Source organism: Centruroides vittatus, unplaced genomic scaffold, assembly GCF_030686945.1.
Source record: "Centruroides vittatus isolate TY-2023 unplaced genomic scaffold, ASM3068694v2 contig_918, whole genome shotgun sequence".
In the NCBI taxonomy this organism is placed as follows: domain Eukaryota; kingdom Metazoa; phylum Arthropoda; class Arachnida; order Scorpiones; family Buthidae; genus Centruroides; species Centruroides vittatus.
Window position 1 is genome coordinate 1,687,472 of NW_027122605.1, and position 16,011 is coordinate 1,703,482.

Genomic DNA, 16,011 nt, shown 5'->3' on the forward strand with positions numbered 1-16,011 from the left:
TCTGATGTAATCTTGCCCAGTAGTATTCATATCCTTGATAATTAATTCAATATTTGGAACAATATCCTCAGGCCTTGGTACAGTAGTAGGAGCATAGAGAGGGCCATATTTTAGAGCTTCAAAAAGACACTTTGGAGGAGTGATGTTATCCCAAGCTGTTACAAATGTATTATTTATCAAACGAGGTTTGACGTTCTGCCCACGTAGTAACCATTTAAGTTTTTTGACATAGTTACGTTTTAAGTTTCTTTCGAAGGAGTACGTTAAGCTGATCATTCTGCTGTTGACATCCTTCAGAAGCAACGGGTCTTGCTCGTAAAGGTGATCTTCCAAGCGAATAAGCTCATGTAATAAGGCATAATAACGCCTTCTAGAATACCTGATGGCTTTGTTAAGGCAAAGATGTTTCAGTTTTGGTAATAAAGACTCACACCCTACAGGGAGACGTATCCGATAAATGGAATTCGGGAAAACATTATTTAAGCGGCATTGCGAAAGGAATTCAAACTTTCCCTTTGCTTTGTATAGCTTGATAACAATTCTTCTATATATCTTGGCCAGCGTAGCCATAAAGTGCATTTAAAGCAGAGGCTTAAGGAGCATAGATACTCCATCAATAAGAGCTTAGATTCTACTGTGCTAGCAGCTTTCGCTAAGCATCAAGATGTCGACGTTCATTGGGACAAAGCGTCTATTATTAGGGCCACGACCAACAAACAAATGCTGAAACATCTAGAAAAGCTGGAAATTTACAAAGCCCACGTTAACACGGGTTGCATTAACCATAGGGATGCAGATGCTTTATCCACGGCATGGAAGTCGTTTTAACCGAAATGCATAACGTTTCTTTCTTGTAATAGAAATATTTTTGCGGAAGTATTTTTGTTATTTGTTTTTATTTTTATTCTTACTACGATATTTAGCGCATGCGCAGTTTTGTTAGTTTCTAATATACGACGGCATTTTTACTTTGGAATTATTTTTGAATTTTAAATATTTGTATTGCTTGTGTTCTATTTTTTCTGCATTCTTTTTTGTTTAAGTTCGTTTTAACTGATGATGGCTGTTTAAAACAGTCGAAAACGTTATTATTAAATAGTTTTTATTGCTGGAAACATTACGGTTTTTGTTTTTTACTAGTTCATTGCTTATAATTGGAACAATGGTGTGGGGTGTCATAACACCATTTATATTTAGTATTTCAACAATTATAGTTATTGTGTAATTTATAACAATCTAAATATATAAAATTATTTGTGTAAAATTTACATTTACTATATATTATTATTTATGTATTTACTAGACTTGTTCAGAAGAAATCAAAATTAGCCTTACATTCACTTGCCAAAGAAGATAAACTTACTCCTTCAATTGCTATTTCACTATTAAATGCAAAGTCACTTTCAGAAATTGAATTAATTGTAAGTCATTTTAATATGTAATTTTTTTAATACATCTAAAATATTTGAAAATTGATAATTTAATAGTAAATAAATTTTTAATAGTGTGCTCCTTTCAAAACTGGTGGAAAGAAAACACTTGCAGAGCGAGCTAGGAAACTTGGACTGGAGGAATCTGCAGTAAAAATATTAAATGGTGATGGCAGTTGTTCAATGTTTATTCCAAATATTATGAATCCAGATATTAAAGGTAATTCCTGTTTAAATTACTTATCAGGTATCAAAAATAATTAATTAATTTTAATTTATAAATGTTATTAAAAAGGTTTGACAAACAAAGAAGAAATAAAAACTGGATGGCAGCATATTATTGCTGATATAATTGCCAAGGATAGAGATGTTTTAGATACTATTAACAAAATGTATGTATTTATTTAAAAACTTTTACTTTATAAATCATATCTGTAGGATTATGCAGTCATGTTTTTCTTTTTGGTGATTTAGAAATAAACTAAAATCCAAACTGAAAATTTATAAAATTAAAAATGAATTTAACATGGCCAAGGTAATTTATGTTTAATAATAATATAATAAATATAATTAACACTTATAACAAAGATAAAACTTTGTTTCAGTTCTTATTTCCATTGCTTTTATAGTAAAATTTATAGTAAAACCTCTCTACTAAAACCTATCCTATAAAACCTAAGATAAAATGTGACTGTACTGTTCAAAATTTTCCACTATAGCAAGTTTTTGTTCCGTTAATGCAGAAAAAGAAAAACATTGAAAAAAATGTTACAACTTATGTTTAGAACTGCTTCTCTCCTAACATAGGCATCCTTTAACTTATCTTCTTTTCCAATATAAGCTATATGTTTCAAAAACATGCAGTAAATACCAAAGTGTATATATTGTGAAGAGACAAAAACCTTGTAAAAATTTAGTATCTTTAAGAACACATTTTAATTGCTCTATTTTCATGGACATATCATTTGATAATCACCATTTAATTCAGTAACTAGCATCAAGTTAGACTGAACATAGAACTTTCCAATTTTATCTAAAAATTATTGTTATAATGTCTATAAAAAATAACAGCTCTTGGAAATTAAGTTTTGTTATCCTTTATATCAGTAATACAGTGCTTAAGTTTAGCTGGCTCTAAGAATTTTGCCAGGTGACATTTGTTGCTTCTTCTTTTGCCTAGCTAATATGGAAATGTTTTGTTTTAAAACTTATTTCTGTAATTATTTGATAACTTTTATTTTTAAGAAAGATGGGAATACATGAATTAATTTTATTTTAATATATGACTTTTTCCCAAAATAGTGTATAGTGTATAATGTGAGGTCTAAAACCCCCTCACTTGTTTGTATTTCCATGCTCTTTCTCTGTGAAAAACAGAGTTGTAAGAGATAATTTGTTTGTGTCAAAGTCAAAGTAGGAGAGACAGTGCCATTGTGGGAAAATAAACCAAGAAAGCTGATGAAGAAGTCAAAATTTGTAAACAAGAAATTTTGAGTTTAAATGCACAAAGGAGGAAAAACACTTTAAACATCAAGTGGGGTCAGTCACAGATAACCTGATTCTCAAGTGGAAAAACATCTCCTTCTGTAGTTATGGGCTAGCACTCTAGGGAGTTTACAAGTAAACATTAACTTACTTATTTACTTTATTTATTTCTGGATACTGCCAGAGCATAATCAGGTTAAGTATAGTGTTACATGAATGAACAGGTATACATACATACATAATTACAGAGAGACAGTGTTAAAAAATATGACATTAGTGAAAATGGTGTGAACAGATGAAGAGAAGTGATATGTACAGTACAAATATGGGCAGTGAGCAAATGATGATAATGAAACAATGACATAAGCATATGATCAGCTTAATGTATGGCTGAATGCATATGATATTTATGAATCAAGTTTTTGAACATCTGGACTCCAGAACCACTTTGAGTGATCAGCTGTACAAATTGTAAGACATTTTCAATCAAAATAAATGCAACTATTTTAGAATCTTTGTATATGTCTCTGTGTCTGCCACCTCTACCCCCCTTATGTCTCCATTCTCTTACATCATCCTGACAGAAGCGTGAGAGTGGTGAGTAACCCTGCCTTCAAACTTATTGTAGGGGTGTTTAACCAACAAGGCATTGGGTATTTGCTCAATTTTTAAATACTCACTAATACCATGAAACAAGTTAACCCCTTTACCCCTAATGTATTCCAACTAGATGCTCACTGACTCATTCTATACCTCACCCAAATGCATTATGCAAATGATTAGTAAAGTAGTCCAACACCTAAGGGGATTGTATTCCTGAGTTGGTCAGACTGTACTTTAATTACTTAATTTAATACTATTTTGTGTAATATATATTTAAAATTTAAGAGTTATTTCAGTTTTATTTTTAATATCGTAGAAACAAGCAAAAATATATAAATAAATTACAAGAGCTGATTTCTCAGTTTTTGTAATTTATTTAAGATAGGAAGATATATCAGAAAATAATCTCTTTTAAAAACTTGTGTATGTGCTAATGAATTTGTGTTTAGCTTCATTTTACTGTAAAATAATAATTAATGCTATATTCTAATAGATGAATATTTTATTTATAGATGTGAACCTTCAACTATTACTTTACATTCTACAAAGTCTGCAGCTGCTGAAAAAAATGATAAGAAAGCATTTGTGGAAGGGACAGAAACAAAAAATTATAAATTTGAAATTTATTTTGATTTTACTTGTTCAGCCAAAAATATTAAACCTCATCAAGTTTGTATAATATTAATTTCTACAATTTATAAATTAGTGTAAGTCTTTAAAGATAACAAAGGATTATTAAAAGGGGAGTGGATATATGAGGTTCATGTTATATAAATATACAAATCAAATGTAGTAAGGGAAAATAAGATAAGTTCTCATTTTTAATTTGTCAGTCACAAAAAAATTATTTTTGATTTACATACAAACTGTTAAGATTGATCAACTTGGAACAAATACTTTAACAATAATTATTTGTACATTAATGAAAATTTCCAGTAAGTTAATTGTTATATAATAACAATGCACTATATATGTAATGTTATTAAATGACATTGATTACATTATATATGTAGTGAATAACAAATAATATTTCTGAGTGTTAATACCAAACCCATCTTTAGCATTTGGTAGAAATTGCAAGAACAAACTTCTTTTAATTAAATTAAATATGATAACATGAAAGAATAAAAATAATATATTTTTATTTTTCCATTGTGACTTTAAAATATTTTGATTTTAAAGGTTGATAAAGTCTATTATAATTATTTTTTGACTAACATAACTCTTAATAACAAAATTTTATATGATAGAATATAATTTGTGCGTAAATAATTATCAAACATTTTTGTTTCATCAAGTTGTGGTTAATTAAAAAAAAACTAGATAATGAAAATATTAGCTAAATATCATTTTATCTCTTCTTATGTTAGATGATAAAAATAATTTTAAATAAATTGCAATAGTTAATTCTTATTTAAAATTATTGTTCCTTACATCAATTTTATTTATTTTCTATTTACACAAATTACATTAGTACTAAACATCTTAGAATTATTGTAGAATTAGTTTTTTCTTTCTATGCTTCGTTTACTCTGTTTTTGAATTTAATTGGATATTATTTGTATTCAAAAATAAATTATTATAAAAAATTATTATTATTATTATTATTATTATTATATCAATAGATAAAATTTTATTTAAACTGTTATTGTTATATAAATTAAATTATATATTGTAAAAACATCATATAATATTATTTAATATAATTCGAGCCATTATAACATAATATATGAATGGTTTTTTTAAAGTAATATAAGTCCATCTTTTCTTGTCTTGAGATATTTAAGGGTTTGTATTTTAAGATATTTAAAAATATTGTTAAAAGCTAATATGCCTTTTTTATGTTTTTAAGTTTTGGACATATGCAATTTTATTACATGATCACTTTTATAAGCTTTGTCTAAGTAAAATAATGGTTTTTGTTAACTAAAAATTGATTTATATTAAATTAATTTTGAATTTGAATTAAAGTAGAATATTTTGAAATGTAGTTTTAAAACTTGAAATTAATAATAATAATATATTTTAAATGCCAATATTTATTCATTTAATGTAAATATGTAAGGTATTAATAAATAATTATGATAATTATTTTTGTCATAAAAAGTTTAAGAAAAAACTAATTGACATAATATATATTATCATTTTAGAGATAGGAAATATTAGTAATGTTTGCTCATATTTTATTATTTATTTTGCTTCCGAATAAGTTTCTTGAAATATTTAAGATGGACAGGAATATATACGTAGAAGGCAACAAACACTTCAATCAAAACTCATTGTCATCATATTTAACTGTTGTATTATGTCTAGAACTTTTATATAACATCAAAAATTTCTTGATCAAAACTTAAATTGTACCCCAGTTATTGTTCAATATTGGGAGAGAAGAAAACAAGATGTAATTTACAAATTCACTCAACTGAGAAACAGTACCACTTATTGGTGTATAAATCAGTGTTATAAATGATTCCTTAATTCATCTAACATAGTATACCTAAAATAAATTGTTGAAAGTGGACTTATATCATTTTCAAACAGAAAAAAAGACTCGTATACAGTAGAGCATCGATTATTTGAATCAATTGGGGACTGGGGTTGTTCAGAAAATAGATTTTTCAGATAACCAATTATGTACGAAAAAATATATTAACCTATGCCATGTTGAAATTCATTCAAATCCTGACATGTCCTTAAGTACCCTCTCATGGTCACACCATGCTGCCAGCTAAAACACACATGCCAACAAAAATAATAATGGAGTAGCCCAAGAGATAGCCAAAAATTGCTGTGCCACAGCACTAGTGGAAATTTAAATTTGCTGACTGGAAAACTTTTGGTTAATTGACGTTTCGGTTGATTGACATTCAGATAATTGATGCTCTACTGTATATATAATAAACATATTCTTTAAATAAAAATACTTTTAAGTTTGATTTTTATATGAATTTTATTATATGAGAAGAATATTACCATTCATTTTAATAAATATAATTTTAATATTACAGATCGATAAATTTATTATTTAAAAAAATACTCTCATTTTTTACATTAAAAAAAAATCTTTTGAATTATCCATATTTATGTGAATGAATAAATATTTATATAAAAGCAAATTCATATAACAGGATGATGATATAGCATTATAGTATGTATAAACATGTACAGGTACTCCTCACTTTATGACCTATCTGCTTAACGACCACTCGCACTTGTGACCAATCGAGTTTCGACCTGCAATTTGGGGAATCCCCTTTCTCAGCTTGAGTGTCGGTCAGTGGTGAATGGTGACATGCACACTAAGCATACTATAATAGGCTTGCACGTATTATAATAGTCTTATAGTACTATAATAGGCAAATAGTGTACTATAATAGTCTTTTTATGAATAAATTTGAAGTTTGTTGCATAATTTGTATAATTTTACAATGATCCTATATTCCCAGCGTAAGTCCCTCGCTTATCGATCATTCGCTTAACGACGTAGTCGTCGGAAAGGAACTCGATCGTAAAGTGAGGAGTACCTGTATATAAATAAATAAATATATGATAATAATCTTTAATGAATAAATAACTAATGGAGTTTTATTTGTCTGATAAATATTTTTCATCTTTTTAACAGAAATGTAAAAGAATCATAAGTAATAAAGAACATTTATTGATTGATTGATTAGAGAAATATATTATGATATATACAAGAAATATTCATTATATTGCAATTCATTAAATTCAGTGTCTTGGATTCTTTTTTTACTTTTTACATCTCTACAGTATGTAGTAAATATTTGAATATAATTTTCATGAGAAAAATTTATTTAGGAGTTTAACATATATATATATACTAAGTTTCTAAAATACAATTTGAATAATTTTTAATATAAACTAACTATACCACTACAATAATAACAGATAGTTTATAAAATTATGAAAATAATTTTGTCAGTAATTCTCTATTTGAAAATGAAAAATGTGTGACTTTTTTATAACATTGTAATTTTTTCAATTAGTTCTAAAAACATAATTAATTTTAAAAAGTTTTTCTTAATGTTTTTTTAATGAAAAAATATATTAATGAAAACAATTATATAAAAATTATAATTGAGAATTATTAACAACTGACTAAATAAATGTTTAATATATTTACTACAGGTCTTAGCTCTGAATAGAGGAGAGCATCTTAAAATATTGAGTGTCAAAGTTTCTGTTAACTCATATGCTAAAAATGAAATTATAAAAATGATCAAAAGAAAGTTTTTATTTAAAACTACAAGAGATAATGAAACATTTCAAATGATTAGCAATTGTATAGATGATTCTTATAAACGTTTAATAGAAGCATACATCTGCAGACAGACAAGGTAATTTCTTTTTTATTACTGTGTTGTTCTTTGTAAATAAAATTTAAAAATTTTAATTTAAATACAGATCTGATCTTACAAAGAAAGCAGAAAAGGAATCAATTCTAGTGTTTTGTACAAATTTAAAACATCTTTTACTAACTCAGCCAGTAAAAGGTAAAGTGGTGATGGGTATTGATCCTGGTTTTCGGCACGGATGCAAATTGGCTGTTGTATCATCTAAAGGTAGGATAAATTTTAAAAAGTTATAACACTTTGCTTTGTTTAAAATTATCACTGGGATATTGCTTATGCTAATTGAATTCACAATTTTTTAAAATCTTAATAAAAAAAAAACTTCCAGACACACTGTAAATTAGACTTACTTCTATCTCAAAACCGAACAGTGCTAATATTCCTTCTCTATCTTTTTTCACTAACGTTTTCGAACCTCTGGTTCTTCTTCAGGTGAACCGACAAATTATTCGATGGCAAGAATCTTTCAAAAAAAAAAAATTGAAATTCCGAAAGTTCTACGTAAACATGCGCCGTCTTTGTCATTCTGCGCACAGTTGATGGAAGTATAGCCTTACATTATCCCGTATCATAGACCAGCATTTGCCAGGCCACCGATAACAATAATTCTTTTTTATCATTAATACATTTCTCTTCCTTTGCCATTTTATGTATCCATATCGCTTCCATCCATCTTAAATGGTGCAGCCGTTGCGTCGTTTGTATTATTTTTGCCTCATTAAAAAAGGGCTCTATCTCCGGGTCTGTAGCGTATTGCGCTAGTGCTGTTGTATATCTGTTATGCGCGATGTCCACTTTATGCTCCTTTACCTTCACATCCAGTGATCTTTTCGTTTTTTGAAAGATTCTTGCCATCGAATAATTTGTCGGTTCACCTGAAGAAGAACCAGAGGTTCGAAAACGTTAGTGAAAAAAGATAGAGAAGGAATATTAGCACTGTTCGGTTTTGAGATAGAAGTAAATCTTAATAAAATTTTAAAACTAATAATAAAATATTTCAGTGAACATTTTAATAATTAAAATAAGTTGTTAGTTTTAAAAAATAATAACCGTTTAAGCAGACTTTATTAAGAAAAGACCAAAATTTATCATTGAACAAGTATTGAATTATGTTTTCATTTTTTCTCTTATAAATGAATCAAAGTTTCAGGTGTCTTCAAGTTAAAAGTGTGCTTAAAATTTACACTTTAGATTTATATCTAGTTTTATTAATATATTCATAAACAAATTTTTTTCAAGAATTATAGTACCATCATTTAAAGTCTGCTATGCTAGCTCTTGCTTATTCTTCAGAATATATGCTATAATTGTTGAATTTACATTCATTCAGTTTCATCATTCTTTTCACTGATATTTGTGTAATTTTGTATAACCCTTCTAAATAATTATGCTTTATCTGTTGCTAAATCATCACTCTATATTATATGTAATTGTTTTAGTTTTCTTACAGATATTAATCTTTGTTAGTACTTTTTCATGCTATGTTAGTTCTATGTTAGTATCTCTTTGTCTTGACAAGGTTTAAGAATTCAGTTTGCAGTATCTTAGAAAGACTAGATGTAGAGAATGATTCTCTCAAGGCATCACATGATATTAGCCTTTTTTTATATCTGTATTGGTGATTCTATACCCACTAATTTGCTTTTTTCTGTAGATTTTTTACTTAGAGAATATTTCTTTCTTTTGTCCCAATTGACTTTAGAAGAAATTTTATTGAGATTTTATCTGGAGACAATGGTGAAATAGCCAGAGTGGCAGATAAGGAAAAAAAAATATTGTTTATGTTATTGTTAAAGAAAATGTATTATTTAATTTTCTGATCTAAATTGATCATGTTATATTAAAACTGATTGCCTTATCATAAAATTACACAGAAAGTTTATGTATGATTGTAACAAAAAATTTACATAACTTAGGTTACTTAAGATGCTGTTTGGATTGTCTATATTTTTAGTTATAATGAATGTTAGTGTCTTGGAGTTTCAAATGTAATATATGTTGGAATCAACGATCGCGATGTTTTGTAGATGTTCTTCTGACGTAATAGAAGGTTGGTGGTGTTGTTGACCCCTCTGGGAGGGTGACCTCATTTCACTCTCCCCTTTCCAGCACTGACCTTCTGTGAGTCAAGACTGTGTGTAATCTTTGTGCACTCTTTGTTCTTTTGTTACATAACCGGTTACTCTAGTCCAACTGCCTTTTTACCAATCTTTCCAATAAGCGCCAAGTCTAACAATATACTAGTTTAGTATCAGAAATTATTGCCATATCCATATCTAAGAACTCCCATTGGATCCAGGAAAACCTTGAGAAAACCAGGAAATCACTAGATTAACTTTAAATAAGTCAGGGACTATGTAAATTTTAAAATGTAAAAAAAACTCTGAGAAAAGCTAATCAGTATTTACAGAAGATTTTTGTTTAGGTTCTCTGATACATCCAAGTAGTTCTAGACTGATAAAAATTTTAACCAAGGATTCATGCTTTAAATTGAGTTCTTAAATTCTTTGATTTTGTATAAAGGAAAACATTTTCTCTCAATTTTGGAAACACTCCATTGCTTGCTTGAAGCTTTTCCCAAATATAGTTAATCTAGTGATTCCTGGGTTTTCTCAAGGCTTTCCTTGGATCCAATAGGAGTTCATAGATATGGATATGGCTATAATTTTTGGTACTAAACTAGTATGTGTACATTTGAAACTCCAGGACACTAACATTCATTTCAACTAAAAATATAGATAATCCAAACAGCATATTCTGTTGTTCTTTTTTACATCAGGAACTCTCTAAAGCAGTGGTTCTCAAAGTGGGCGCTACCCGCCCCTCTGTGGGCGGTGAGTAAATCTAGGGGTGCTGGAGGCAGGGTACTGAATGTTGACCAAAGGCAAAAGTTGGGGTCACTGACAGTCATTCCCTTTCCTCTGTTAAATGGATAAGAGGAAACATTGCATTTAATGGTTTCCAGATGTTGAGAACAATGTATGGTAAGGGCACAAAGTGTGAGATTCATAGAAAAGTTTGCCTAAGAATATTTCCAATCCTTTCTCACACAAGAGAAAATGGGTTAGGGATCATTGGGTATAACTTTATGGAAGAAAGGGGGTGTGGATCGAAAAAGTTTGGGAATCACTGCTCTAAAGTAAACTATACCAGTATGCTTTAGATGAGTAATGGCATACTAAAGCATAAACATAATACCAGTTGTCCTTTAACGCCTGGTATGAAAAAAGAACAACAGAAGATATCATTTGGATTGTCTATTTTTTCTACTTTTTTTTTTATGTACTGAACACTTTAATGTTCTGAATTTTTAGATGTAATATACTTGTCTTCACAATATTATCCAATCACTAGTAGACTTTTTTTTACATAATCTACTGACTCCATAGTCTCAAATAATAGATTGAGCTTTAGTTTGTTTTAGATGAGTTCCTGAGTGAAAAGGACAACAGAAGACACCATTTGGATTGTATACATTTGTATTTTTAATTTTCTATTACTAAAATCAACTGACTGATTTCATCTGTATAAATTAGAGCCTAATGCATTTTTCCAGTTCACTTGCAGTTTGATGCAGATGCCTTAATTCTTATCCTAAGCCATCCAAAAGGTCACTTTCCTTTAAATCTCTTTTAAATAGAAAGGTAACCAAAAGCAAGACAAACATAGTCAATGTCTATGTTTGTCTTGCTTTTGGTTACCTTTCAATTTAAAAGAGATTTAAAGGAAAGTGACTTTTTCTAAATCCAGAAGGAAATCTTATGCTGAACTATGATTTTGTTTTTTAAAATAAATCTGAAGTTTAGGTTTAAACATTGAGAAAAAAATTATTGATAAATGTCTGAAGGAGTTTGAGAAAATTTTCTCTCCAATTCTTGTTGTTTATCAACTGAGCAAGTCTTGCAAGATTACTTTACATAGTTTAATTTTCTAAATAAAAGAAGCCTGTGAAAGGATAATAGAGATCAAACTTGTTGCTTTTCTTGACATAGAAGGTGTTTTTATGGCCATTGAGCTATTATATCTTTGCAGAATACTCCTGCAAAGATACTATATTTCATCTGTGAGTATACAAAATTTTAGTCAAGTTGGCTTATTCTTCTTTCTTGAATTTCAGTCTTTTCTTTTAGAAAGCATAGCTTTCTTTAGAGTTTATTCCCAAAATAAATTATGGCATTGCACAATGTAACTAATGTAATTAATAGAGTAGACATAACTCTTTGCCACTATAGTCTGCAAAGGAAAGGAAAATTAACAATATAAGATTGTAATTTATAAAATTTTCTATTAAACATAAATATAATGTATAGGAGACAGTTTTTTTTCCCACTTCAATTCATTATAGTCCTAAATAAAGGGTGGTAATAAAGTTACTTGACTGACTAACAGCAATATTGGGAGTGCAGAAAGCAAGAAATCCGTCAAAATTTTTACAGGATAAGTGAGGTGACATGCACTTTCAATTTATGAAAATAGGAGTAGAACATGTTTTACAGTTATTGTTAACATAACTGTAACTCAAAAATTTTCAATACAAACACTGGGAATTTGTGATGTCATGAGATTCTGTGTGAAACACAAAATGGCATAAGGCATTGAAATGGTGGATGTAGAACAAAAAACAACAGATATATCAGTGTTTGAAAAAATGAAAAACAGGCAAGCCAATATCCATGGCAGAAGACCCATATAGGTAGGGTTGACAAGAAAGGGCATGATAGGATAAAATTCCCCAAGCCTAGATTTCACAGGGATCCGAATATCATCCTACAGTTTGTTTTTATGTTCTAATTAACTGAAGAACGACAGTGTAAATTTTTCTCTCCAGCATCCAACATCTTTTGACATTCCTGCCTACAAATTTGCAAATGAGGAAGCAGCATTGTAGCTGAAGCTTACTGTAACAAAAGCTGCAGGATATAAAAACATATGTCAGTTGGAATTCGGACAAAACATGCATTCTCCTGTTTTTGCATTTGTTATGCATTTCATAGAAAAAAAGAATGGGACTTATGCAGAAGCAGCATGAATTTGTGAAGCTGTGTTACATGAACAGTTGCAATGCTGTGAGAACATTACACTAATTTTATTAGATCTATAATGTACATAGGAGCACATGTTCAAGACAAGCTATGCACAATTTAATCAGCAAGTTCAAAAACAGAGGTTGCACATGTGACCAAAAACAAAGTGGCTGTCACTGGATGTTGCAGTTGTCATAGAGGTTTGTCAAGCCATTACTGAAGATGACAGGACAAGTGTCAGACGTGTTGCAAAAGACCTCGATGTTTTAAGGACTACCATGCTGAAAGTACTGTGATCAAAACTGCACATGTTCCCATGCCACATTCATCAGATACAAATGTTACAGGATGGAGATCCTGTAGCATGGCAGACACTTAGTGGATTAAAGGAAAGCATCATGATGGAATCACTGAGCATCCTAGCTGATATGTGTTGTGCTGCTATTGTCTCTGTCATTGGTCATATGTAGTGTGTCTTTGATAACAATATTGGGAATATAGATAAAATATTATATAGTGATTTAGTAAATAAATACTGAACATTTGTAAGCTCTGTCTGTAATTAAACATTTTTTCCTCACCTTTACAGTTGTCTTTTGTTTCATTTTCTGCTTGTTTTCTGTTGTTTTCACTGTATTGTTGTCACACATTTCAAACACCAATATCTCTGTTGTTTTCATTCTTCACACACCATTTTAATGCCTTATACTATTGTCTGTTACATAATCTCATGACATCATGAATTCCTGGTGTTTGTATTGGAAATTTTCAAGTTATGGTTAGGGTTAACATAGCCATAATTCAAATTTAATGTAACCATGACACATGGCCTACCCCTATTTTCATGTATTGCAAGTGTGTGTCACTCTATACTTATCCTGCAAAAATTTCAATGGATTCCTTGCTTTCTGAACTCCTGAGATTCCATTAGTTGGTCAAGTTATTTTATGACCATCATGTATTTAAACAGTAATATATTGTCTATAAAGGTATAAACATTTAGCTATAATAATTCTACTAAAAAAGAAATATAATTAGAAAATTCACAAAATAATACCTTTTACTTATAGCTGAGATAATTTTTATTGAGAAAAACTAACGTTTTCGGCTTATTCAATAAGCCATCCTCAGGTTTTAACTTTCGAACAAAAAGGAACACTATCGTTCCATTAAAAGAATACAATTGTTTGAAAAAATTCAAAACATTAGTAACTGACAAAAAGGAAGAACATGGTAATATAAATAAATAAATATACAAAAATAAATAAAAACAAAAAAGGAAGAACATGTTAATATAAATATACAATAAAATCGTTATATTGGGGATAAGAAGTAAAAGATAAAAAATAAAAAATGAAAATAAAAATGATTCCACTGGTGGTACTTTTAAAAAGAAGAATGGCAGAAAATCGAAGAATGATGCCAAAACAAGCTAAGACAAGCCTACGAGTTCGTGATACGAGTTTTCTTAACTACGAATTTCCAAGCTGTTGGTAGGCTGTCAGCGTCCCTCGCATTTATGCATGCCTCTTCCAACTTGCTTTTATAGATTTCAATTTTTTCTGCGGTACTTGCTAACGTTGGAGAGCTCAATGGTTTTACAATATCTGCTTCCTCCCATTTAATTACCGAGCCTTGGGTCTGCGCGTATTGCGAAAGTACTGTTGCGTAGGATCCTTTCCTCTCAATAAAAATTATCTCAGCTATAAGTAAAAGGTGTTATTTTGTGAATTAGACTAATTATTGGCTGAGCTAGTATCTGCTTTATATAATTAGAAATTTAAAATACAGGGGGCAAAATTAAGTATACAGTTGAGAATCTGAGAAATACAGATGTTTGGTGTTCATTATTATTAGCTTTTATTAATTCATACTCCTTATTTGTGATTTAATTTGTAAATAAAAATAAATGTGTATTTTCTTCTTATTTTTTCTGTTTGTTTTTTTTCCATAATAACAACTATATACCTACTTTTACACCTCCCTGTATATTTTATTCAAATAGAATAGTAGGATTATGTGAAATGTTCAAAGAGTTATCAATAACAGTTTTATGAATCTCTTTAAATACAGTAGAGCATCGATTATCCAAAACAATTTGGGACTGGGGTTGTTCGGATAACTGATCATTTATGAAAAAATATATTAAACACAAAACTGTACTGTATATATTTTGAATCACGTCTTAAAAATTTATACCTCGCATGTCTTACATAAAGTAGTACATTAAAGTAGGCCTACAGTTCAGGTTGGCAGGGAGGGTGGGAGTGCTGCAATGCCACAGCACTAGTGGAAATTTGAATTTGCCGATTGGAATGCTTTCGGTTAACTGATGTTTCGGTTGATTGGTATTTGGATAATCAATGCTCTACTGTAATTACTTTATGGTTTGTACACACATAAATAATGTACATTATTTCAATTTTTCTTTAAAGGAGCTGTATTGGAAACAAATGTCATTTATCCTTTTGATGCAAAAAATTCCAATGTTGCAAGAAATATCCTTAAACAACTAATTGAAAAACATGGGTATATAAGTTATAAAAAGTATTTATAGTATTTAATTTGAATCATAAGTATTGCCCTAACTTTTATTATTTGTTTAAAAAATTAGAAGCTGCATTATAATTAATTATAAATAATTTTACAGTTGTGAAATTCTTGCCATTGGAAATGGTACTGCTTGCAGAGATATGGAAAATTTTTTGTCTGACCTTATATCAAAAAATGCTTTTAATCCATTTCAAATAAAATACTGGTAATAATTTAAATAATTTTTTTTTGGTTAAAGTCAATAATATTTTAACTGCTTTAATAATAAAATTATTTTAATTTCTATTTTTTATTTTTAAGTAAATTACTGTATTTACTTGCATATAAGACGATGTGTTTATTCATTTTTCATTGCTTCAAAAACCTAGGTCATCCTATATGCGCAAGGGAAGGATTCTTTGCATTTTTGCAATAATTTTTGTGGACCATGTGTTCGCATTTATACCGGATATTCACCCACTGGTGTTTAAAAACAAAAGTATTTTGTCTGGGTCGTTTCAATCGTTCTTGTGTATTGTCAGAAGTAAAGATGAATAGCAATAG

The 16,011-nt window shown here is 29.1% G+C and overlaps 2 protein-coding genes across 2 annotated transcripts in view; both read left to right on the top strand.

Moving 5' to 3' along the window:
* The window catches only part of LOC136984439 (heat shock protein 60A-like), a 181,905-nt gene that overhangs the window by 62,320 nt on the left and 103,574 nt on the right, over positions 1-16,011 (top strand). The gene's annotated exons all lie outside the window — the stretch shown is intronic.
* LOC136984414 (S1 RNA-binding domain-containing protein 1-like) overlaps positions 1-16,011 on the top strand; it is a 38,429-nt gene that overhangs the window by 6,753 nt on the left and 15,665 nt on the right. The window contains exons 4-11 of the mRNA XM_067281382.1: positions 1,304-1,421; positions 1,506-1,650; positions 1,726-1,822; positions 4,031-4,187; positions 7,668-7,876; positions 7,944-8,101; positions 15,351-15,444; positions 15,566-15,673. Coding sequence (XP_067137483.1) covers positions 1,304-1,421; positions 1,506-1,650; positions 1,726-1,822; positions 4,031-4,187; positions 7,668-7,876; positions 7,944-8,101; positions 15,351-15,444; positions 15,566-15,673 — 1,086 coding nt within the window. The remainder of the gene's footprint in view (positions 1-1,303; positions 1,422-1,505; positions 1,651-1,725; positions 1,823-4,030; positions 4,188-7,667; positions 7,877-7,943; positions 8,102-15,350; positions 15,445-15,565; positions 15,674-16,011) is intronic.